The following is a 23,367-nucleotide window of genomic DNA, read 5'->3' on the forward strand; positions in this document are numbered from 1 at the left end:
ACGGGCTCCGCCTTGGCCCCCGGCTGAAAAAGGGAAGAGTTCGCGACTAAAAGGGAACTCGGGCGCAGTTAGAGCGTTTTCTCCGAATTGTGCCGCACCCTTACTTCCTGCCGGGGAGGGGCCGCCGGTCTAAGGCCGGCTCTCGAGCATCGAGAGCTGGGGCCAGAGCAGCTTCCTCCTGTCCCCGCAACCATAGAGCGTGGGCCCAGGGCGCCGCCCGCGGGTGGGGGACGTTCCGGGGACGGAAGTGGCCGAGAGAGTGTCGAAGGGAGGGCGAGGCCGGAGCCCGATTGCCACCGGGAGAACGAGCGGGTTAGCGGGCCGGCGGGCGGGGCACGAGCCGGGCAGCGCAGGTAGGCCGGGCCGGGCCGAGCCGGAGCCTCAGGGTGGGGCCGCAAGGCCAGGCCCGGGAAGCGGGCTGGCGGGCAGGCGGGCGGGGTCTCCTGACTCTTCTGCGTCTCCTATTTCGGGTCCTGTTGGAGAGGTCACCGTCCAGTGTATCTCGGCTTGGGATCGGAGTTAAGTAGGCCGTTTTAAGGGAGACAGGCCCTTCCTGGGATCAATCCTCTGTCTGGAATAAGTTTTGAAGAGGGAGAGGAGTGGGGTGGCAGTGAGGCGCAGGGCGGGGATCGGCTTTGAGGTTAGCTGATAGCGGGTATGTGGGTAGGAAAGCCTCGGGTGAATTTGGGATTAGGTGGAGTTGGGTTTGGGAATCAAGGTTAGCTTAAGGAGTTATAAAACCGGAGTTGGAAATTTAGAGTTACTAGTGTGAGTCAGGTCTGTTTTATGTAGGTAAAGTTTGGATTAGGTCATTATTTTGTTTTCTGGCCAACGTTAAGTCAAAGTTAAGATTCAGGGCCGGGTTAAGGGTCAACACAGGAATTGAATTAGAAATCCAGTTTTAGGGACTAGAGAACAGTAGCATAGTACCGGGATAAATAGCAAAGGGTTGGGTCGGGAATCAAGTGACAAAGGAGTTTTAGGCTTAGAGATCAACATTTAGGGTTAAGGTCGGGGAATTTGGTGCTAGAGGTAAAAATTAGATCAATATTAGGGCTCAGGGATTGGGTACGGGTGTCTGTTAGGAAAGGGATGAATGTTAAAGCCAGTATTAGGAAACAGGAAACAAAATATGGGTCAGGGTTAATGTCAGGAATTAGGGTTAGTTTTAGGGGGGTCATGGTTGAGATTAGGGCAGTTGACCTCGGACAGATAAAATTTAAGAGACTGGCAGTAGATACATGCACTCGTTTTGCGGGGAGGTCTCATTCCTCCGTAGTTTCAGGGGTTCTCTAGCCCAGAGATACGATAAACTAATTTCAGGTAGGGTTCTGGGTTTCAGCTACAATTGCAGGTTTCTGGGATTCCAGCTTCTTTATTCTGCTCTTTAAATCCAGTGCTCTTGCTGTGGTCACCACAGTTGAGGGACAGGGGTCCGTGGACTATGTTGTTTACAACACAGGGGGTGGAAATGGGACTGGGACCCAGGAGATGTACAAGGCCTAGTCATAAGTGGGGGATTACTCAGGGAGAGGGGACTATGATGAAGGGAAGGCTGACCACGGAAACACTGTTGCCACCGGAGAAAGAGATGACTGAATCCTCTGAAAGTTCAGCCCCACTGCCTCCCAGTTCCCTCATTCTGTAGTTATTAAGTCCTTGTTGGCCCTGCAGTTCACACCCTCCCTGCATACCCCCTTTCTGCAAGCACGGTCCTACGTACAGAATTCTCCCCTCATCTGTAACTCTCCCATACTTGTTCATCTTACCAACGGTTTCCAGCTGCAGTTCTTCCTCCCTTCCTATCCGATTCTGCACCTCCTGCCATATTTTGCCCTCCCAAATCTGAGCTTTCCCATCATCTTAAAGCACTCTCCCACACTTTCCCCCACTCACCCACCTGCATGCCTCCTGGTCATCTGCTGAATACCGCCCGCCCCCCCCCCAGCCCAACATAACTGTCAAGTACCCCCAGGCCCTGCTATGTGCCAGCCCCTGGCGCTAAGCCTCCTTAAGTTCTTGGTCCAGTTGTAGATCCCCTTCCCCCACTCCCCAAACAGAAAAGAGGAAATGAGACCCAAAGAGGAAACTGGGTCTTGCTGATCCCACGCCCAGCCAGGCCACTGACCACACCCCCATCTCACTCCCAGCCTGACCCTGCCACTGACCACAGCACTGTCCCCTCCTCAGTGTGACGGGTCATGCCCTGTACCCACCCACCGCCACCAACTCCAGCTCTGCTTATATACCACCAGTGTCCCTCCACTCTCCCCCTCCTCCCCATCCCAGCCTTATTTAGCCGCTGACAACAGCCCCATCTCTTCTCAGCCTCCTGCAGCCTGATCTGACCTCTGACCTCGCTCTGTCATTCCCTGACTTATAATTATTTTTTCCCCTTCCCCTAGCCTGATCCAGTGACTGATCATATATGTATTTTTCCTGTCACCATCTTCCCCAGCCTTTCTCTACACCTCGTCTTCCCCATTTCTAGTCCGATACGGTCACTGACCTCATCCCTTCTGCCCCTACCTGGTGCAGCCCACGTCCCCATCTCCTGTGCCCCAGAGCCCCATCTTCATATACCCAGCTCGACCTGATCTTTTCCTTCTCCCCTTCCCAATTCCTTATGTAAACTCATGCCACCCCAGCCACTGAGTGGCTACTGATGACAGAAGCTGTGGGACTCCAGTCTGACTTTGGGCCCTGGTCCCTGAAGGTTGACAGGACAGACTGCCATCAGGTCCTGACAGTTCTGCCTCTTAAAACTACAAATGAGCGACACCCTCCTCTCTACCGTTCTAACTGTTGTCATCACTTCTCACTTGTGCTAATGCACTTTCTGACCAGTCTCCAAGGTAACTGCCAGAATTATTTTCCACAATCTAGTTCTGGTTCTGTCCCTTTTCTGCTCAAAGCCTCCCGTGGCCTCCTGGTGCCCTCCAGTAGGTAAAATACTCCTTCCTCTCTAATCCTCCCCTGCCTTTCCACCCTGACCCGGATTTCCCCATCGCTGCTCCCTTGCAGGTACCCTGTGCTTCAGCCAGCCTGCCTGCTCACTTCCCTGAATGCTCCTCCGTGATTTCCTGCTCCTCCACCTTTGCTTATGCTCTTCTCTCTGCCTGGAATGCTACCCCTGACTCACCTCCGGCTGGCGTAGCGGAGACAGCTTGGGCTTTGGAGTCAGAGAGGTGTGGGTTCGGATCCTGGCTTCACAACTCCACAACTTACTAGCTGTATGATTTTGGAGAAGTTCCTTAAACAAGTGTTTAACGTCTTTGCACCTCAGTTTCCTAACCTGTAAAAATGGCTATAATGGTATCTTGCCGGGTTGTTGTAAAGATTAAATGAAATTATGTATACAGAGAAATTGACATAATCGTCAATAAAAGGTAGATCCTTATGATTTTTATTATCTTTATTTAAAGTCCTAACTAACTGACACTTTTCACAGAGACTTTTTGGTCCCTCTTCTCTAACCTAAAGGGATTTCTCCCCTGAGCACACACCTCTTGACTCTGACCACATCCTGCCCTGTATTATAATTCTGTATTTAGCTTACCCACTCAGCTAACTGGGAGCCCCTTGAAAGTGAAGGCGAGGGCTTGCTCTTCTTGCTTCCCAGTCACTGAGAGTTTGGCCCGGGGCCTTTTTCACAACAGACCCTCAGAAATTCCTGTTCTATGAATGGAAGGAGAATGTCTAATGGGAGGAGAGATGTTGGGGCAAGTTGTTCTCTTACGGATAGAGGTGTGTTTGTGGAGGAGCTGTGCGCGTGGGATGGGGTCTTTACGGGAAGATAATGTGGTTGTGATGGGGTCTGTGTAAGGGACTGCATGTTTGAGATGACGTGTATGTGGAGACAGTATAAGTAGGTTTGTGGTAAAGAGCTCTGTGCATAGACTGGGGTGCAGTTGGGGAGAATGAATATGCATAAATAGGTGTAGGTGGTAAGGGACTATGTCGAGGGAGATCAGGTCCAGCCCTTCAGCTGCCCAGTCCAGCCCGAAGTGAGCCTCCAGCAGCCTGAGGCCGGATATGTCAGTCTCACCCACAACCACCACCTCCCCCCCCCCCCCCCCCCCCCCCCCCCCCCCGTGGTTGCGGCCTCAGAGGCCAAATTTGGTAACAGACTGAGTGTTACTCCCCCAACCCTCATACGTTCTGACTTTGTTTTCAGCTTTCTCTCTCCCTTGTCCCTGTCTGTAGCTCCCTGTCTTTCTGCAGCTCCCTTTGTGGGTATCTGTTCTGACTATATTCTCCATGTACCCCAGATTCTTTACCCTCCGTATACTTACATTCCATTCCTTGCTGGGATTTGACCTCTTGTCCTCCCCCCCCCCCCATTGCCCAACTCCTCTGGAATGCATCTCAGGAATGCCTTGAGGGAGGAGGAGTTCCCTGGGAGGGAGTTGGGGGGGGCATTGTTGCTGTTTCATAAAACATGATGGAAAAGGGAGCAAAGTTCTCAGGCCAGACTGGGACCTGGATAGCTTCTCCCCATACTTCCAAGGACCTTGTTCTCTACCCTCATCACCCTCAGTTCCCACTTCTCAGTTCGTCATCCTGTAGCTCTGGGGGTGCTCACTCAGGAGCAGCCTGGGAGTGAGGGTAGGCATGACTCATCTCCCTTATCGGGGTCTCACCAGAGGTTTCCGTGCTTGAAGAAGAAGGGGGTGTTCATATGTCCGGAGGAAATGGGGGAGACGTGCAATTTCGACTTAGGGTGGAGGGTCCTTTCAGTCCTGCTCTCAGGTCCTCTGACGACTCCACTTCGCTGACCCTCCAGCCCTCCAGCAACCCCACAGCCAGGTCTGTCAAGCTACTGGGAGAGGTGGCCGAGGAATGGGGAGGTGGGCAGAGAGCTGGGGAGACTGGAAGAATCCTCATTTCTTTGGAAATAAAGAGAGAGAGTGAGCTGTGGTTTCGTGGGAGACTCTGGACTGTTCTATAAGGTCAGAAACGGTCTGTCAGATCCCCCATCCACACCTTTCCCACATAGACCTGTCTCCTGTTTCTAGATTATTAGTCTCTTTCACCTCATCCTTCCTAACCTCTTCACCCTCCAAAAACCTATCCCTTCCCAACTTCCCTGGTTCTCTACCGGCTACTGTGTCCCAGCACCCCCACCTGTTTCCAGCCTTCCTCTGGTCCTGCGTTTTCCCACTTGGGGCCAGCCAAGGAGGGTTTGCCAGGAGGGGAATGGGCAGCCCGGATTTGCTCATTCTCTTAGTTGAGAGGAACCAATCCCTATACCAAACTGGGTCACATCATCAGCTGCCAGGCAAATTGTGCCCTGGGTGCCAGCCGCCACCTGCAAGGGTTCCTCCAGCCTGCTGAGATGTGGTGCCAAGGAGGGTGGGAGAGGTCAGGGTGGGGCTGATCTTGAGCTGCACTGAAAACACCATCAAGGGAGGTAGTGAGGCGGATGGCAGAGTTTGAGGACTTACTGAAGACGGGAGAGCATGCGAGGAGTTGTCGCGAGGACTGGGTATTCACTTGGTGACTTGAAGCAAGGACCAAGTTAGAGGGACTGGGCTCTTCTTCTGACCTGCCTTGAAACTACCCCGCCTGCCCCACCACAGTCTGATATGCATTCTACAAAACTGAGGAGTTGACTAGTAATTTCTGAGATCCTTTTGGATTAGAGAATCATCCATTCTAGCTCGACTGCCAGGGAAGCCAAATATGGGGCCAGGCTCCCTGGGAAGGCACCTCCCTCTCCAGTTAGATGGCTCAAGCAGCCGGGTTTGGTCTCCCTGCTGGGCTAGCTAGAGTGGGTGTTTGCAGGCTTCAGGATCTCTTGGGAATTACCTAACATAACGTCCTCATTTTGCAGAGAAGGAGGCTAAAGCTGTCAGAGGGGAGGTCACATGATGAGTCAGGGCAGAGCTCTGAAAATCCCAGACAGGAAAAAGCCAGCAAGACCTAGTGAGAGACAAAGAGAGAAAAAGACTGGACCAAGAAAAGATGAAAACAAGGCAGAGGCAGGGCTGGGAAAGGAGCAGCTTAAGGGGCAAGAGGGAGATACTTGGCAGACAGAAGCGAGGCACAGATTCTAGTGGTAGGGGCAGGATGGCGTCCTCAGGGAACATAGCATTGCAGACCAGACTCCTTCACATATCTTAGGTGGTGAAGATTGGTTCCTTTGGTATAAATAACCTCTCACTCTTTAAAATTCTTAAATAAAAACAACTACATTACTCTCTGCTCCGGTGGGTCCCTTTCAAAAACACCCCTCCCGGGGCCCCATCTGGGGGACCTCCTCCCCTCTAACGCGGATGTGTGCTAACGCCCCGATGCCACGGGCCAGGTCGAGCCAGGCTGGAGAGGAGAAGCTGCCACCATGGTTGCACTTTCACTGAAGATCAGCATTGGGAATGTGGTGAAGACGATGCAGTTCGAGCCATCCACCATGGTGTATGATGCCTGTCGCATCATTCGTGAACGCATCCCAGAGGCCCTGGCTGGCCCTCGTGAGTCTGAGTACCCCGGTGGCGGGGGTGGGAGTCTTCGGTGCCTCCTTGTTCCCAGGCTCTTGGCTTTGAGGGACGACCCCATCGTCCCTCAAGGCTACTCACCCCTCAGGCCTATGCTCCATGGTTCCCTCTCTCCCCTTTAGGCCCCCGGTCCCTGGGGAAATAGTAAGGGGCAACTGTGCAGCGATTCAGCCTCACTGGGGTCCTTGTAAGTCTGAGGTGATCCATCCTCTCTTTTAGCCAGCGACTTTGGGCTGTTCCTGTCAGATGATGACCCCAAAAAAGGGATATGGCTGGAGGCTGGGAAAGCTTTGGATTATTACATGCTCCGAAATGGGGTGAGTATCACTTCATCAAGGACCACCAACATCCCCTATTCCACCTCCTCTTTTCAGCACCCATATCTCTTGTCCCTGACCCTCTCCAGGCTTTCTGTCACAGGCAGTCAAAATAATCTGCTTTTTGAGTGAGCCACCCCAGTCTTGCTGTTAGTAATCTACTTTCCTCCCCTCTGGCCACGGAAAAAGGAAGTAATACCTCTAGCTTCAAGTGGGCCCCTCCTGCTATTCCTGCCTGAACAGGACACCATGGAATACAGGAAGAAACAGAGGCCCCTGAAAATCCGTATGCTCGATGGAACTGTGAAGACTATCATGGTGGATGACTCTAAGACTGTCACCGACATGCTCATGACCATCTGTGCCCGCATTGGTAAGGGGTCTCAGTGGGGCTGAGGGCTGGGGAATGGAGGCTCCAACTCTGCCAGAAAACACGGATGCAGTGCCTGGGATGCTACCAACCCCTCCCCCTCCCCCTCCCCCAGGCATCACCAACCATGATGAATATTCACTGGTTCGAGAGCTGATGGAAGAGAAGAAGGAGGAGGTGACAGGGACCTTACGAAAGGACAAGACACTGCTGCGAGATGAAAAGAAGATGGAAAAACTAAAGCAGAAGTTGCACACGGATGATGAGTGTAAGCGGAAATAGAAAAAAAGAGGGCCCTGGAAATGGGTCGGGGTCGGGGGAGCAGGGGACAGCTCTATATTCATTAGTTATGGAAAATCTGCTTTTGGAAGACACTGTTTTAGATGCAGGATGCATCAGTAGTAAAACAAAGTCTTACTCATGGAACTTAGCGGTGAGAGAAGGTAGGAGATGAAGAATAAACAAAAGGCAAAGAGCAGACAAGACAGGCGCCCTAAGGGCTTGGCACTGAGGGGACTCTGTGTCCCAGTGAACTGGCTGGACCATGGCCGCACGCTGAGGGAACAGGGAGTGGAGGAGCATGAGACGCTTCTGCTGCGGAGGAAGTTCTTCTACTCAGACCAGAATGTGGACTCCCGGGACCCCGTACAGCTGAACCTTCTTTATGTGCAGGTGTGGAGAGGATTTGTCCAGGGTAGGGGAGGTGGGGAGAGGGGGCAGAAGCACAGCGAAGGGTATCCCTGCACCCACACACAACCTCCACCGCCTTGTGTTCTCCAGGCACGAGATGACATCCTCAATGGCTCCCACCCTGTCTCCTTTGACAAGGCCTGTGAGTTTGCTGGCTTCCAGTGCCAGATCCAGTTTGGGCCCCACAATGAGCAGAAGCACAAGGCTGGCTTCCTCGAGTGAGTGACCCACATCCCACACCCTGTCAGGGCCCAGGACTCATTGCCGTTGTGACCCCAGCAGCCCTGCCCCGCCCCCCAGGCCTTCTCTCTCTATTCCTTTTCTGATGCACCAGGGTTTGACCCACACAGGTACCTTTTTTGCTGCTGTCAGCTGTTTGTCTCCTCACGGGCCCCATGTGGAACATGAATGTAGCCCAGAATCTCTTGCCTCTGCCCCATACCTCTCAAGCAAGCATGTAACCTTTTTGAGATCCTCTGAAGAATTTTACTGCAGTAGCCAGAGAAAAACAGAACATTTCTCCTCATAGGGAACATAGACTTAATAGAAAGCTTCACAAATTTGATCCACTGACACTCCTCAGAATGTGTAGAGTTCAACGTGTCTTGCTTAGCTTCCTACGTGCATGGTCATCCTTCTACTGAGTTCCTTCTGCTCTTGGTTCCCTGCAGTAGTGCCCTGGACCCTCTTTTCCTCAGGGACTGAGCCTGCAACTCAGGTTCCCTCAGTCCCTTTTTCCCGTAGGGAGAGACACAGGCTGCGCTCAAGAGCTCATGCTAGGTCGTCTCGATTTCATGGATAATCCCGACTCTGTTCCCTCGAGCCTTCCTTCTCCCCAAAGATAACACTGTCCTAGACATTTCTTCACACCCCCAGGCCCACAGTCCATGGCCCACATATCCCTGATGCTGTCCACTACATGCTGACCCTCCCTTTTCTGGTGTAGCCTGAAGGACTTCCTGCCCAAGGAGTATGTGAAGCAGAAGGGAGAGCGTAAGATCTTCCAGGTGAATGGGGGTAGGGGAAAGTGTTGGGGATGCCCCGGGAGCTTTGCTGCTTAATCCTAGCTGACTGAATGGACCCCTGCCCCTTCCTTGTCCCCTCCCACCCTGCTTCCACCCACCAAGCTGCCCTCCCACCTCTCCTGGGCCAAGAAAGCAGAAGACCTGGGCCTTTCATCTCAGCTCCATCACTGCATTTGCTGTGGAATTCAATTCAATATTCTTGTATTCTTTTCTTTGCCTCTAACGTGGGATGACAGTACCTGCCCTGGGTAGGATTGATAGGAGAATCAAATGAGACAGTATGCCTTAAATTACCCGGAAAACTATATCTTTGTACAAACGTGTTATCTCCACTTCTTGGACACTCAACCCAAAAAGCCTTCTGTTTGACCTTCTACTTCTTATCTGTTTATGTCTCCAGAACATCTGCAAGTTCTTTAACTATATTCCTTGAACTGTCGCTTCTGCGTACCCTTTGTCAGCCCCCAGCCTGCCACCCTCTCGTTTCTCCTATCCTGCACCCCCTAATCTTTCCTGTGTCCCCCACAGTACGCTCCCATTGTAGTTAACGTCGCAACTCTTTGTCTGTGACACTGTCCTCCTGCCTTTTGTTAAACGTTTTTTCCCACTTCCTACTCCAAGGCACACAGGAATTGTGGGCAGATGAGTGAGATCGAGGCCAAGGCGCGCTACGTGAAGCTAGCCCGTTCCCTCAAGACATATGGCGTCTCCTTCTTTCTGGTTAAGGTGGGCTACAGACCCTTCTCACTGCCTTCCTTATTCCCGCTCTTACCCTTTCCCCTCAAAGTTTGGCCCTGCCCTTGTTCACATTTTCCATCATCCCTACGAGTCCCGTTCTCTGCCTTGCTCTGACCTTGTGAAAACTTGCCCTGTTGTCAGCCCTCTGCCACCACTTCACTCCGGACCCTGTGTTTTCCCTCGAGGAGCTTGTTCTGGCTCCATCCAGACACCCAGTTACGCTCTCCCGTGCTCCTCAGCACCCCCTTGTGGTCGAGATCTGATGTGCTCATTCACTCCTCTGCGTGACCTCTGGGTACAGCACCAATGACAACCTCTGCCTCACAGGAAAAGATGAAAGGAAAGAACAAGCTGGTGCCCAGGCTTCTGGGCATCACTAAGGAGTGTGTCATGCGAGTGGACGAGAAGACCAAAGAGGTGATCCAGGAGTGGAGCCTCACCAACATCAAACGCTGGGCTGCCTCTCCCAAGAGCTTCACCCTGGTGAGTCTAGGTGCCCAGAGGGAAAGGGGCTTTGGAATTTCCAGGCGGGGGCAGCTGCAGAGGTCTCTCCCCCCGCCTTGGGATAGGGCACTGAGTGTGACTCCAGAAAAAGGGAGAACTTTGTAACGATTACAGGACCATGGAGATCAGAGTAGAGGAGGTTTCCTGGAGAGTAAGTGATGCTTAAATGAAACAGTCTTTAAAATCAACAGGACAGAACCGTCACCAGCAAGTTGAGCTCGCAGGAAACTTGGGGAGAGGGAAGAAAAAGGTGATAGAAAGAAAAAAAATAAGCCTCCTCCCTTTCAGCAGCAACTATATAATAGTTTCCCCCCCAGCTTTATATTTTGGTGTGCTGGATTGGAAACTGATACCATCTTGATGAAGTGCCCCAGTAAGGGAATGAGAACTTCATAAAGGCTATCTCTCCATTTTGGATACTAGTGCTAACCCTCAATTGTGGTCATTTCAATGATAAATGTTTGTGTCCTTCCAACTTTATTGTCAGGGGGAGAGAACAGAGATTTCCTGGATGGCATTCGTGTGAAACTATGTAGCATAAAGACTGCTTCTCAGAAATAAAATGTTGCCCTCCAGGGAGGAAAATGAAGAAAGAGGAAATTGAAGAAGGGCGGGCTTCTCCCTAGAGGGCTGTCGGCAGGGGAAGCGCTCACCGGCTCATCCATGGGGCTCCCATCCTACCCTTTTCCATCCTGGGAAGATGCTGCCCCTCCCACCAAGCTCCCACCTTGTCACCCTAGGATTTCGGGGACTACCAAGATGGCTACTACTCAGTACAGACGACGGAAGGGGAGCAGATCGCCCAGCTCATCGCCGGCTACATTGATATCATCCTTAAAAAGGTGCCCGCCCCAACCATCTCCTTATCTAACCCCACCTTCTACCCAAGCCGGTCCTTTCAAAGTGGGGACCCAGGTTCTGGAAAAAGGCTGACTAGGGGAAAGAAGAGGCTGCCGTTTCCCTGCCTCTCTTTTCTTTAATTGTTCCTTTTTCCTTCCTACAGAAAAAAAGCAAGGATCACTTTGGGCTGGAGGGAGACGAGGAGTCTACTATGCTGGAGGACTCAGTGTCCCCCAAAAAGTACGAAGGGAGCTGGGCTGATCCCATCCGTCAGGGGCAGGGACGGCAAGGCCTGCCTCCAGGGACTGCTGAGGGGTGGGGAATCCGTGGGACGGCTCTTGAACCGGTTACGGGCTCTCATGAGACCTCACACGCCCCCTAGACCACAGGACCTGCAAAGGTAGTAGAGCTGGGTGGGAAGGGGGTGAGACCACAGAGTCCTCTGAGTGCTGCCCAGGGTGTCCCCTCTCTAGGTCGACAGTCCTGCAGCAGCAGTATAACCGGGTGGGCAAAGTGGAGCACGGCTCTGTGGCCCTGCCCGCTATCATGCGCTCCGGAGCCTCTGGTCCTGAGAATTTCCAGGTGGGCAGCATGCCACCGGCCCAGCAGCAGATTACCAGTGGCCAGATGCACCGAGGACACATGCCCCCTTTGGTAAGAGTGCATCCGCTGCCACCAGGGTACCAGGCCTTTCTCCCCCACTCCCCCCGCCCCCGCCCATCAGCTGGGCCCAGCCAGGAGCTAGGCAGTCTTTTTCCCACGTCCCTGTTTGTATTCCTGTCCCTAGCCTCGAGTTCTCCTTTACCTTCTCTTGCCTCTAAGCATTCCCTATTTCTCCTCCTCCTCTGTCTTGTAGACATCAGCCCAGCAGGCACTCACTGGGACCATTAACTCCAGCATGCAGGCTGTGCAAGCTGCCCAGGCCACTCTGGATGACTTTGACACTCTGCCCCCCCTGGGCCAGGATGCCGTGAGTATGGGAGGGAGGAGAGGCCAGCCGCGCTGAGGCTGGGACTCCCCGGAGGCATTGGGGTTAACCAAACCAGGGCAGATCCTGAGCTTTGCTTCTCTTCTCTCTCTCTCACTCTCTCTCTCGCAGGCCTCTAAGGCCTGGCGTAAAAACAAGATGGATGAATCAAAGCATGAGATCCACTCCCAGGTCGATGCCATCACAGCCGGTACCGCCTCCGTGGTGAACCTGACAGCAGGTAAGCCGGACTCCCAAGTTCTCTGTGTGACGGGGAGGGGGAGAAAGAGCACGGGGGAGCACGAGCGTGATGGGCTCTGGGTGGGACCGCAGCTTGACTCATGGAAGAGACTGTGTCAGGATGTGTGTGTGACTGACGCCTCCGTGCGCCTCCCCGGCCCATCGTCTGGCCTGCCCACCTCTCACTCGCGTTCCCCTTCCTCCTCCTCCTCCTCCTCCTCCCTCAGGGGACCCCGCGGAGACAGACTATACAGCAGTGGGCTGTGCGGTCACCACCATCTCCTCCAACCTCACGGAGATGTCCCGCGGCGTGAAGCTGCTCGCTGCCCTGCTGGAGGACGAAGGCGGCAGCGGCCGGCCCCTGCTGCAGGCCGCCAAGGGCCTCGCCGGGGCAGTGTCGGAGCTGCTGCGCAGTGCCCAACCAGCCAGTGCTGAGGTCGGGGGCCCCGGGCTGGCACTAGGGAGGAGAGCCCAGAGGAGACGGGGGGCGGTCCAGGCTGCGGGGTGGAGGCGGGGGGCCCGTGGGCGTGTAGGACCCAGGGGCACGTGGGCAGGGATTGGGCAGCTTCTGACTGGTGTCCGCTCTCCACAGCCCCGTCAGAACCTGCTGCAAGCGGCTGGGAATGTGGGCCAGGCCAGTGGGGAGCTGTTGCAGCAAATTGGGGAAAGTGATACTGACCCCCACTTCCAGGTTAGTGACTTACCCAGCCCCAGAACATAAGCTTCTCGGAGGTAATCTCTGACCCTGAATCTAGCTCCTAATCCTGTTAATACAAATTGACTTCTGAGAGCCAATCTGAACCTCTGGTTTGCAGGGAATGACACTGGGAACCTCCAGTCCCTTTTTGGGGGGATGAGAATTCAGAACCCCTGAGTCCAGACTAAATCTACTAGTTCACCCTTGGCTGACTGATACTCTGTAGCCGCCTGTCATCTTTTCCTTGGCTTCCCCATATATAGCCCTTGTCCCAACTTAACATCTTGAAGCCCCCTCCATGCCACCCTAAGGACACTGACCCTCTAGCTCCCCCCCTTCCCCACCCCATGCCAGTTTCCTCAGCTGACTTGTCATCCTGGATTTCCCACGCAGATATGTGCACCCAGAGGGGCTGGGGCTCGATCTCCCCCCGATTCCCCCACGGTAACGGCCTCTGGCCTGGGCCTTCCCAGCTTTGTCCTCTCTGAGCCGCATACACTCGCTCTGCACCTCTACCCCCCAGCCTCCTGGGGGAGCAGACCATGATGGGAGATGGGTAGGCATGCGACAGGCAGGGCTTGGGAAAATGGGACCAGGGAGGGTTGTACAGGGTCTCGTACTCCAGGGTGACTGCTTCCAACCAAGATTGAGAAGAAATGGAGGAAAGAAGCTGGGGGTGGGAGGGACCCCAAGAGGTACCTCTCTCCATCCCAGTGTAACAGCACTGCCCCTCCCTCCCCATCGCTGTCCGAGTGTATCCGCCTCATGCATTTCTCCCTCTGGTGTAGGCTCTGTTTCTTTCGGTGTAGGTTTGTTCCTCGGTGAGGGAATCTGTCCTACTGGGTGCTCGAGGCAAGGGCTTGGGGTAGCTTCTGGTTGCTTCTGCATACACTGTCCTGTGATTGGAGCCAGTGGGAATAATGAAACAGCTTATGCCTCTGAGAAGGGTCCATGGATTCCAAGCCCGATCTCAGGCCCTGCTGACAGCCCTTTCCTCACAGGACGTACTAATGCAGCTAGCCAAGGCTGTGGCAAGTGCTGCAGCTGCCTTGGTCCTCAAGGCCAAGAGTGTGGCCCAGCGGACAGAGGACTCGGGGCTTCAGACCCAGGTCATTGCTGCAGCAACACAGTGTGCCTTGTCCACCTCCCAGCTGGTGGCCTGTACCAAGGTGAGCCCCAGAGGTTGCGCTAGCCTGTGCTGAGGGTGATGGTGCCGCACACGAGGGCCTCTCCTTGCACCTCTCCAGCTCCTCCTTACCTCTCCCAGTGACTGTCACAAACACCCCACCTCACGACTCCTTTCCGTGGCCTTCGTCTCTTACTCGCAGTTTGCCTGCAGGTGGTGGCGCCTACGATCAGCTCACCTGTCTGCCAAGAGCAGCTGGTGGAGGCCGGACGCCTGGTGGCCAGAGCCGTGGAGGGCTGTGTGTCCGCCTCCCAGGCAGCCACAGAGGACGGGCAGCTGCTGCGGGGGGTCGGGGCAGCGGCCACGGCTGTCACCCAGGCCCTGAATGAGCTGCTGCAGCACGTGAAGGCCCACGCCACGGGCGCTGGGCCTGCTGGCCGTTATGACCAGGCCACTGACACCATCCTCACTGTCACTGAGAACATCTTCAGTTCCATGGGTGATGCTGGTAAGGGCACCACTCCTGGGAAGACGGTGAACCCCAGTGAGGCTCCCTGAGCACAGTGGACATTCAGTCCTTGCAGACCCGCCACCTCCCCCTTAGGACTCAGCACGGTAGACTAGGTGTTCAGTCTCTTGGAAACCTTCAGTTTCTCCTCTGTAAAGCAGGAATATGATCCCTGTTCTGCCTTCTCTGGTGCGTTTAGAGAATATACAGTAGTGTACACAAACACAGCTGAAGGTTGGAAGGTGACATTATTAAGAGAGAGCCTTCCCCACTCCACCCTACCCGCTCACCCCTAAAAGCCTTCACAGGGAGTATCTTACCTTCTCAAGACGATTTGCCGATAATACCCATTAGAGACTGTCTTCCTTTCCATGAAAGCCCACCAGGAAATCTCCCTCTCCAAGATCCTAAACTCAAAAAACAATAACTCCAGGGGAATCCCTTTGAGAACCTTTGTGTCTCTTTAACTGTTCTCAAGAGCACTGTCTACCTTGTCTGCACCCTCTTCCCCCACCCCGGCACCCTCGCAGTATCTCTGGCTTCCTTACCTGATGGTGTCCTGTCCTCTCAGGTGAGATGGTACGACAGGCCCGCATCCTAGCCCAAGCCACCTCTGACCTGGTCAATGCCATCAAGGCTGATGCCGAGGGGGAGAGTGATCTGGAGAATTCTCGCAAGCTATTAAGCGCCGCTAAGATCCTGGCTGATGCCACAGCCAAGATGGTGGAGGCTGCCAAGGTACAAAGTCTTCTGTGCACACTCCCAGACTGAGACCTGAAGGGAAGCGTCTGGATGGTCGCCCTGTCCTGCTGGGAGGGACCCAGGAAAAGCAGGAAATACGTGAGAACAAATAGAAGCGCTCAGGAAGGAAATGCACCCCAGGCTTCAGGTAGATGGCGGCCCAGGCTTCGAGCCAGTGCGGCCTGCTGGAGTGCTCGCTCACTGACAAGGCAGCCGTGCCCTTTTCCCTCCCCCAAGTCCAAGGTCTGCTGTCCTTACTTTCCCCTACTTTGCTGCCTGCTTCCTGGTCTCTCCTGGGAATGCACAGTCAACAGTGCAGAGAGAGACGAGGCAGGGCACACAGGGACCCAAGGTACAGAATACTATCCAGAAGAAGCCAAGAGGCTCTCATACTCCCTGAGCTCTGGGGCTCCTCAGTTTGCGGGAGTAACCAGGTCCCCAGATGGGATTTTTGAGATGCCTGCTCTGCACTGTGTCCTCCCTGTCCCAGAGAGCCCTCCTCACCCCTCACCTGCCAGTGGCATTTTGTGGGGCGTCGGGAAGGACACGTGGCTCCTGCCCCTGAGAGGGAAAGAAGACATAGTTCCACCTAAAGAGGGTCCACAGGGAATCCCGGGCCCCCCTGCCCTTCCCTCGCGCCTGCCCAAGGCAGCTCGTCTCAGCTGTGATCACCTTGAGTGTGGGTAGTTAGAAGTGACTTGGGAAACTGTTGGGAGTCTGGAAGGGCCGGAGCAGAGCTTAGCTGGGGGCCGCAGGGACGCTGAGGACGCATGTCTCCCCACTTGTCGCAGGGGGCGGCCGCCCACCCTGACAGTGAGGAGCAGCAGCAGCGGCTGCGTGAGGCGGCCGAGGGTCTGCGCATGGCGACCAATGCGGCTGCGCAGAATGCCATCAAGAAGAAGCTGGTGCAGCGCCTGGAGGTGAGGCTGGCGAGCGAACCGGGAGCAAGAGTGTGGGTGCTGTGGGAGGAATGATGTGCAGAGAGAAACTCGATCGGCGTTTCCTCGTGGGGTAGCACAGCCAGGGTGGGCAGGAACCGGGTGGGGGACCGCCCGGGGCTTGTCCCAACCACCCTGTCCTCACAGCACGCAGCCAAACAGGCTGCGGCCTCAGCCACACAGACCATCGCCGCAGCCCAGCATGCAGCCTCCACCCCCAAGGCCTCTGCCGGCCCCCAGCCGCTGCTGGTGCAGAGCTGCAAGGTGAGACTCAGTGGGAGGAGGCGGGGGACGAGGGAGACTTTCCCCTGGTCTGTGGCGAGGTGGCTCTCATGACCTTTTCTCCCCACAGGCTGTGGCCGAACAAATTCCACTGCTGGTGCAGGGCGTCCGAGGGAGCCAGGCTCAGCCGGACAGTCCCAGTGCTCAGCTGGCCCTCATTGCCGCAAGCCAGAGCTTCCTGCAGGCAAGGCACCCTCTCCCGCCTCTCAGACAAGACCGTTCCCACCCTCTGAGTCCCCGAGATCACCCACAGTTTAAAGCTCCGCCAACAGCCTCCTTCCCAGACAGAGCCACAGCACTCACCGTGTCCTAACCATCATCAGTCCCCGTACCCAAGCAGATGGTACATTCATCTGCCTGCCTGTTCCCCAACAGCCAGGTGGGAAGATGGTGGCTGCTGCAAAGGCATCCGTGCCAACAATTCAGGACCAGGCTTCGGCCATGCAGCTGAGTCAGTGTGCTAAAAACCTTGGTACTGCATTGGCCGAACTTCGTACCGCTGCCCAGAAGGTATGGGAGCTGGCTGGCTTTGGAAAGTGAGGGTAGGAGCGCCTGGATGGCGCAGTCAGTTAAGCATCCGACTCTGGACTTCGGCTCAGGTCATGATCTCAGGCTCATGAGATCGGGCCCCATGTCAGGCTCCACGCTCAGCGCAGAGTCTGCTTAAGTTTCTCTCTCCCTCTCTGCTGTGCGTGCATGCACATGCACATGCACATGCTCTCTTTCTCTCTCAAATAAATAAATATTAAAAAAAAAAAAAAGGAAAGAGAATGAGGGTGGAGTTCTGGGATGATGGGGACTCTGCAAAATAACCTAAAATAGGGGTAATTGTATAACCTGGGGCATCAGTGGGACACAGCAGTACCTCTGGTACCCAAACCCCCTTATCACTGTAGGCTCAGGAAGCGTGTGGGCCTTTGGAGATGGATTCTGCACTGAGTGTGGTACAGAATCTAGAGAGAGACCTGCAGGAAGTGAAGGCAGCCGCTCGAGATGGCAAGCTTAAACCCTTACCTGGGGAGACTGTAAGTATTCTTAAGATCTCGTTCTTGGGCACCTGGGTGGCTCAGTCGGTTAAGCGTCTGCCTTCGGCTCAGGTCGCGATCCCAGGGTCCTGGGATTGAGCCCCGTATTGGGCTCCCTGCTCAGCGGGAAGCTGCTTCTCCCTCTGCCTGCCGCTCCCCCTGCTTGTGCTCTCTCACTCTCTCTCTGTCAAATAAGTAAATAAAATCTTACTTAAAAAAAAAAACCTCGGGTGCCTGGGTGGCTCAGTCGGTTAAGCGTCTGCCTTCGGCTCAGGTCATGACCCCAGAGTCCTGGATCGAGTCCGCATAGGGCTCCCTGCTCAGCGGGGAGCCTGCTTCTCCCTCTGCCTGCCGCTCCCCCTGCTCTCTCTCTAAATAAATAAAGTCTTTAAAAAAAAAAAAACCTCATTCTTAATCAAACCCTGAGGTTTTCTTTCCCACCTGCACTCCAGAGCTGCCCAAAACCTTCATTTAAACTGCCAACTGATCCCAATTCGCTTCTCAAGTTCCCATTTCCCAGTTCTTTCTGCCCCTGAGTCTCCCACTTCATCCCTAGATGGAGAAATGTGCCCAGGACCTGGGTAACAGCACCAAAGCAGTGAGCTCCGCCATTGCCCAGCTGCTGGGGGAGGTTGCCCAGGGCAATGAGAATTACGCAGGTATGTGGAGGGGCTGGGGAAAAGGAGCTGAAGGAGGGATGGAGCGGACAGAGGACGCCACAGGGATCAGGGCCGAGCAGTAAAGGCGCCTTTTCCCTTCATCTCCCCAGGGATCGCAGCTCGGGATGTGGCAGGTGGGCTGCGGTCACTGGCCCAGGCTGCTCGGGGTGTAGCTGCCCTGACGTCAGATCCTGCAGTGCAGGCCATTGTGCTTGACACAGCCAGCGACGTTCTGGACAAAGCCAGCAGCCTCATTGAGGAAGCAAAAAAGGCAGCTGGCCATCCGGGGGACCCTGAGAGCCAGCAGCGGCTTGCCCAGGTCAGGTTTGGGGAAGAGGCCACTTCCCCCTACGGCCCAGCCTGCCTGGAGCAAAATCTCATCCACACTGATAGGCACCTTCCCAGGTCTGCTCTTGACAGCTCCTGTCTGGATCCCACCCTTTCCCTCAGTCTTGGTAGGAGTGTCTCAGTTAGCCTGAGGCAGGGGCCTAGCTGAACACCAGATTCGAGACAGTTTGATCACTATCACTTGATACCCTAACTTCAGCCCCTTCAGCTACGCACCCCTTTTCCTCTTCACTTTCGAAGGCAGTAGATCAGTTATTTCCCATGTCCCCATGAGTGGAGGAGGGGTTCTCCCAAACTGTTTCCATTTTGGCAACGCCTGTCTCCTTTTCCACCTCAGGTGGCTAAAGCAGTGACCCAGGCCCTGAACCGCTGTGTCAGCTGCCTGCCTGGCCAGCGAGATGTGGACAATGCCCTGCGAGCAGTGGGAGACGCCAGCAAGCGACTCCTGAGTGACTCGGTAGGAAGACCAGGGCTGTGGGGGCACGTAGGAGCTGAAGAACTCCAAGCTTCTCCTTCCACCTCTGGACCTCTCCTTGACCTTGACTTCCCAGATTTACCGCCTTTCATTACTCCCAGTCTCTGTGCCCACCTCCCAGCACTCCTTGACCAAACTCTCCCTCGCATCGCTCCCCATGCTCGCTTCTGACTTTCTCTCTGACCCTGCAGCTTCCCCCCAGCACCGGGACATTTCAAGAAGCTCAGAGCCGGTTGAATGAGGCTGCTGCTGGGCTGAATCAGGCAGCCACAGAACTGGTACAGGCTTCTCGGGGAACCCCCCAGGACCTGGCTCGAGCCTCAGGTCGATTTGGACAGGACTTCAGCACCTTCCTGGAAGCTGGTGTGGAGATGGCAGGACAGGCCCCGGTATGAAAAGACACAGGGTCCGGCTCAGGGGTTAGGCGAGAGGTACCCGTGTGACTGCTCAGTCCTGACCTCTGTCTGCCTGCCTCCCTCCCTTCCTCCCTCCCCCTCCCCAGTTTCTAGCAACATTTGAGTGTCTGGGACGGAAGGAAGAGCCCTTTTAGAGACAGATAAGAAAGGACTGACCGGACAATGTGTTGACCTTTTCACCTTCAACAGAGCCAGGAGGACCGGGCCCAGGTCGTGTCCAACTTGAAGGGCATCTCTATGTCTTCGAGCAAACTCCTCCTGGCTGCCAAGGCCCTGTCCACAGACCCTGCTGCCCCCAACCTCAAGAGTCAGCTGGCTGCAGCTGCCCGGTATGTAGGAGCTGGGAAGCCCAGCCCGGCAGTGTTGAAGAGACTGGGGAGGGGACCTTTCATGAGAAGTCCCAGCTTAGGAGTGGTTACACACGGAAGAGAAACAGTTAGACACTTCCCATGTATAGAGGACCCAAGAATGATGACCTGTGCGTGCATCCACTCAACTTTCTTTTCCTCCCAGGGCGGTGACCGACAGCATCAACCAGCTCATCACCATGTGCACCCAGCAGGCGCCAGGCCAGAAAGAGTGTGACAATGCCCTGCGGGAATTGGAGGTGGGCACACGGCAGGCTGAGTGGTGTAGAGGCTGAGGATGGTATTCTGGGTCTGGGGGTGAAGGAGGTGTCTTGAGTCCTACTTTGTCCTCCCCCTGTCCAGACTGTCCGGGAACTCCTAGAGAACCCGGTCCAGCCCATCAATGACATGTCCTACTTCGGCTGCCTAGACAGTGTGATGGAGAACTCAAAGGTAAGTGCGGCAGGGGGCCCAAAGAGGGCTGGTGGCAGGAAGATGGGACAAACCAGGGACTCCTCCGCCCCTCTGAGGACAGGAACAGACTCTCTTGATACCCTCTCTTTCTCAGGTACTGGGTGAGGCCATGACTGGCATCTCCCAAAACGCCAAGAACGGGAACCTGCCTGAGTTCGGGGAGGCCATCGCCACAGCCTCCAAGGCCCTCTGTGGCTTCACTGAGGCAGCCGCACAGGTTATTCCCCTGCGACAGTCCCCAGATGCTCCCCTGCTTTCCCTCCCCCGCCTCCTCAACAGCCTGACGCTCCTGTAGATAACCAAGAAGTGATGTTTGCAGAACCAACTCTGTGGAGGCTGGGTTTCTTTCCCCTCCTCGGTGGAGATGTTTGTTAGCAACCATAGAATACCAACAGTTCTGGTCGCTGTCACCCCTGAGCCCCTGGTACTTTGGGTTAGGATGACACTGTCCAAGCAGTGGCCCTTTTCCAGCCCTGGCTTTCTTGGTATATGCTGACTGGCATATGCAAGTTTTTTTTCCGCATAATTATCACTTTATTAAAATAGTACCAGTGACTACAGTTCCAGTTAATTGAGTCACCACTTAGCTTTGCCTTTTTATGCAGTTATGAAGATTAAAACAACCTGTTCGCTGTGAGAGTATTTTGCTTTAGTACATGAACCCTTAAGGCAGGCTGGCTTGAGAGTTCATCTCAGACTGTTTCCCTGAAAACCTACCAGCCTGCTCCCTCAGTCTCCCCTACCTCCCTTTGCCCTGTTCTGTTGGGTGGCCTATTTTAGATGGTATGACTTATCTCTGGAAAAGCATGAAGAGGAACAAGTAGAGCGACCATGTGTTGAAGTATAAACCAAACCTTCTGATGGTCTTCTAATCATAAAAAATCGTTGGCAACCGTTGTACCCATCCCTTCCCTCTCTCCAAATTTCTGAAGCTTGGAGGTGTTGTAAATATCAGTGGTCGTAACAACCTGCAGTTTTCAGACTCTTTCATAGGGGCTTTACGTGCGTGCACGTGTGTGCGCGTGCCAGGGTGGTTTCCAAACCTTTTTTGACTTTTACTTAGAGTAAGCAGTACTTTTTACCTTACAATCCCCCAGGTACACATCTACACAGAAGTTTGATGAAACCCTTACCATGTGGTTTTCCTTTTTTATTTTTTTTTTTTACCTTTTCAACCTTCTGAAATGTTCAAACACATTTAACAAAACAGGAGAGGTTTTTTTCTTTTTTATAGTGCTACTATCATTTGTTAAAATACCTCCGCTCACATAGTACCCTGGCTACTAAACTTAGCCCTACTGTACCCCTTTGTCCCCACTGTCACTGGTCGGTCCCACCTGAGAGATGGTCTTTCTTCCTCACCCCACCCCTACCCCTCTCTCTCCCCAGGCTGCATATCTGGTGGGGGTCTCTGATCCCAACAGCCAAGCTGGGCAGCAAGGACTGGTGGAGCCCACGCAGTTTGCCCGTGCAAACCAGGCAATTCAGATGGCCTGTCAGAGTTTGGGGGAGCCTGGCTGTACGCAGGCCCAGGTAACTTAAGGGAACAGGTACTATGGGCAAGTCTGGGAAACGGTGCCCGGCCAGGATGGACTGCCCCAAGAGGGAGATGTGGGAGATGTGGGGGTGTATCGCTGACCGTCCACACACAGCTTCTCTGGGGGTAACTGTCTTATCCTGCCATGTTTCTTGTCACTCTTAGTTACTGCTAAGTTCAGAACTTCTCTGTAGACAGTTTGAGTTCACTCTCCTACTTACCCTACTACAGTTTCTCCATCAGGGTGGCTGTCTTCCATCTCCCCCTTCCCACACCCTGCTCATCTTTGGGTATCTCTGTCTCCCAGATCTTCACTTTTCAGGTGACTCCGTACTTTCCTAATTAGACTTGCAGAGATCTTGGTCTCCTTCCCCCAACGTGCAGGGCTCCTGCCCTCACCGTGGCTCTTCTGCGTGTCTGCCTCCGCAGGTGCTCTCTGCAGCCACCATTGTGGCCAAGCACACCTCTGCACTGTGTAACAGCTGCCGCCTGGCCTCTGCTCGCACGGCCAATCCTACCGCCAAGCGCCAGTTCGTACAGTCAGCCAAGGAGGTGGCCAACAGCACAGCCAATCTTGTCAAGACTATCAAGGTTGTCAGTGTTTGAAATTCCCAGCCTCCCTCTGACCGTCCAGTCTCCTCTCCCCCAGTCCCTGCATCAGTCCCTGGGGCCTTCTACCATAGCCCGTCTGCCTGAGCCCAGGCCCTTGCGTGTCCATACTGGTCATCACCAGCCTCTCCCCACCCCCTTAGCCCAGGACACCTGCACTTCACCTCCCTTGCCTGCAGTCAGTCCTGAGGTTCTGTCCCTCCCCCTTGCAGGCACTTGACGGAGCTTTCACAGAAGAGAACCGTGCCCAGTGCCGAGCAGCAACGGCCCCTCTGCTGGAGGCCGTGGACAATCTGAGTGCCTTTGCATCCAACCCTGAGTTCGCCAGCATTCCTGCCCAGATCAGCCCTGAGGTGAGGCAATGTGAAGGGAAAACCGATGGGCCGGCTGCCCCCTCATCTTTGCAGGAGTGTTGAGACTCACCTCCCTGCCTCCTCTCTCCCCAGGGCCGGGCTGCCATGGAGCCCATTGTGGTCTCTGCCAAGACAATGTTGGAGAGTGCCGGGGGACTCATCCAGACAGCCCGGGCCCTAGCAGTCAATCCCCGGGACCCCCCGCGCTGGTCGGTGCTGGCTGGGCACTCCCGGACTGTCTCAGACTCCATCAAGAAGCTCATTACAAGCATGAGGTGTTGCAGGGGTAGAGAACCAGTGTGGCTAGGGAACATAGAGCAGAACGGGGGGAGGGTAGTGCAATTAGATGGGATAGGCTGTTGTCCAAGATTTGGGGGATCTGCGGAAAGATAGACTAGCCTTGTTTTAAAAGGGTGGTTTGTGGTGTTGGAGCCTATGATGTGTCTACAGGGACAAGGCTCCAGGGCAGCTGGAGTGCGAGGCGGCAATTGCAGCTCTGAACAGCTGTCTGCGGGACCTAGACCAGGCTTCCCTTGCTGCTGTCAGCCAACAGCTTGCTCCTCGGGAGGGAATCTCTCAAGAGGTAAGGGGGAAATGGGTTATACGGAAGGTTGCATCTGGGGAGAGAGACGGCAGACTCGAGG

The 23,367-nt window shown here is 54.7% G+C and overlaps 1 protein-coding gene across 3 annotated transcripts in view; it reads left to right on the top strand.

Annotated features, from left to right (window-relative positions):
- Nucleotides 1–88: 88 nt before the first annotated feature.
- TLN1 (talin 1) overlaps nt 89–23,367 on the top strand; it is a 31,729-nt gene continuing 8,450 nt past the window's right edge. The window contains exons 1-38 of one of the 3 annotated variants that reach the window (XM_025852981.2): nt 89–353; nt 6,311–6,473; nt 6,717–6,814; nt 7,004–7,187; nt 7,300–7,452; nt 7,714–7,856; nt 7,965–8,092; nt 8,821–8,881; nt 9,521–9,625; nt 9,965–10,120; nt 10,882–10,983; nt 11,145–11,221; nt 11,455–11,635; nt 11,838–11,951; nt 12,081–12,189; nt 12,416–12,624; nt 12,781–12,879; nt 13,887–14,054; nt 14,225–14,519; nt 15,091–15,257; nt 16,052–16,180; nt 16,346–16,462; nt 16,551–16,664; nt 16,856–16,990; nt 17,377–17,505; nt 18,062–18,164; nt 18,275–18,483; nt 18,850–18,969; nt 19,179–19,376; nt 19,593–19,732; nt 19,917–20,010; nt 20,114–20,203; nt 20,319–20,441; nt 21,614–21,757; nt 22,191–22,352; nt 22,583–22,723; nt 22,817–22,998; nt 23,174–23,306. In XM_025852981.2, the coding sequence (XP_025708766.1) occupies nt 6,344–6,473; nt 6,717–6,814; nt 7,004–7,187; nt 7,300–7,452; nt 7,714–7,856; nt 7,965–8,092; nt 8,821–8,881; nt 9,521–9,625; nt 9,965–10,120; nt 10,882–10,983; nt 11,145–11,221; nt 11,455–11,635; nt 11,838–11,951; nt 12,081–12,189; nt 12,416–12,624; nt 12,781–12,879; nt 13,887–14,054; nt 14,225–14,519; nt 15,091–15,257; nt 16,052–16,180; nt 16,346–16,462; nt 16,551–16,664; nt 16,856–16,990; nt 17,377–17,505; nt 18,062–18,164; nt 18,275–18,483; nt 18,850–18,969; nt 19,179–19,376; nt 19,593–19,732; nt 19,917–20,010; nt 20,114–20,203; nt 20,319–20,441; nt 21,614–21,757; nt 22,191–22,352; nt 22,583–22,723; nt 22,817–22,998; nt 23,174–23,306 (5,142 nt within the window). In that variant the 5' untranslated portion in view covers nt 89–353; nt 6,311–6,343. Of the gene's footprint in view, nt 354–4,676; nt 4,810–6,310; nt 6,474–6,716; nt 6,815–7,003; nt 7,188–7,299; nt 7,453–7,713; nt 7,857–7,964; nt 8,093–8,820; nt 8,882–9,520; nt 9,626–9,964; nt 10,121–10,881; nt 10,984–11,144; nt 11,222–11,454; nt 11,636–11,837; nt 11,952–12,080; nt 12,190–12,415; nt 12,625–12,780; nt 12,880–13,886; nt 14,055–14,224; nt 14,520–15,090; nt 15,258–16,051; nt 16,181–16,345; nt 16,463–16,550; nt 16,665–16,855; nt 16,991–17,376; nt 17,506–18,061; nt 18,165–18,274; nt 18,484–18,849; nt 18,970–19,178; nt 19,377–19,592; nt 19,733–19,916; nt 20,011–20,113; nt 20,204–20,318; nt 20,442–21,613; nt 21,758–22,190; nt 22,353–22,582; nt 22,724–22,816; nt 22,999–23,173; nt 23,307–23,367 lie in introns of those variants that run through there. The other 2 variants (XM_025852983.2, XM_025852982.2) reach the window with 2 other exon arrangements.

This window comes from Callorhinus ursinus, unplaced genomic scaffold (assembly GCF_003265705.2).
Source record: "Callorhinus ursinus isolate GAN/ISIS: 27379988/994484 unplaced genomic scaffold, GSC_fseal_2.0 scaffold42, whole genome shotgun sequence".
NCBI classification, from domain to species: domain Eukaryota; kingdom Metazoa; phylum Chordata; class Mammalia; order Carnivora; family Otariidae; genus Callorhinus; species Callorhinus ursinus.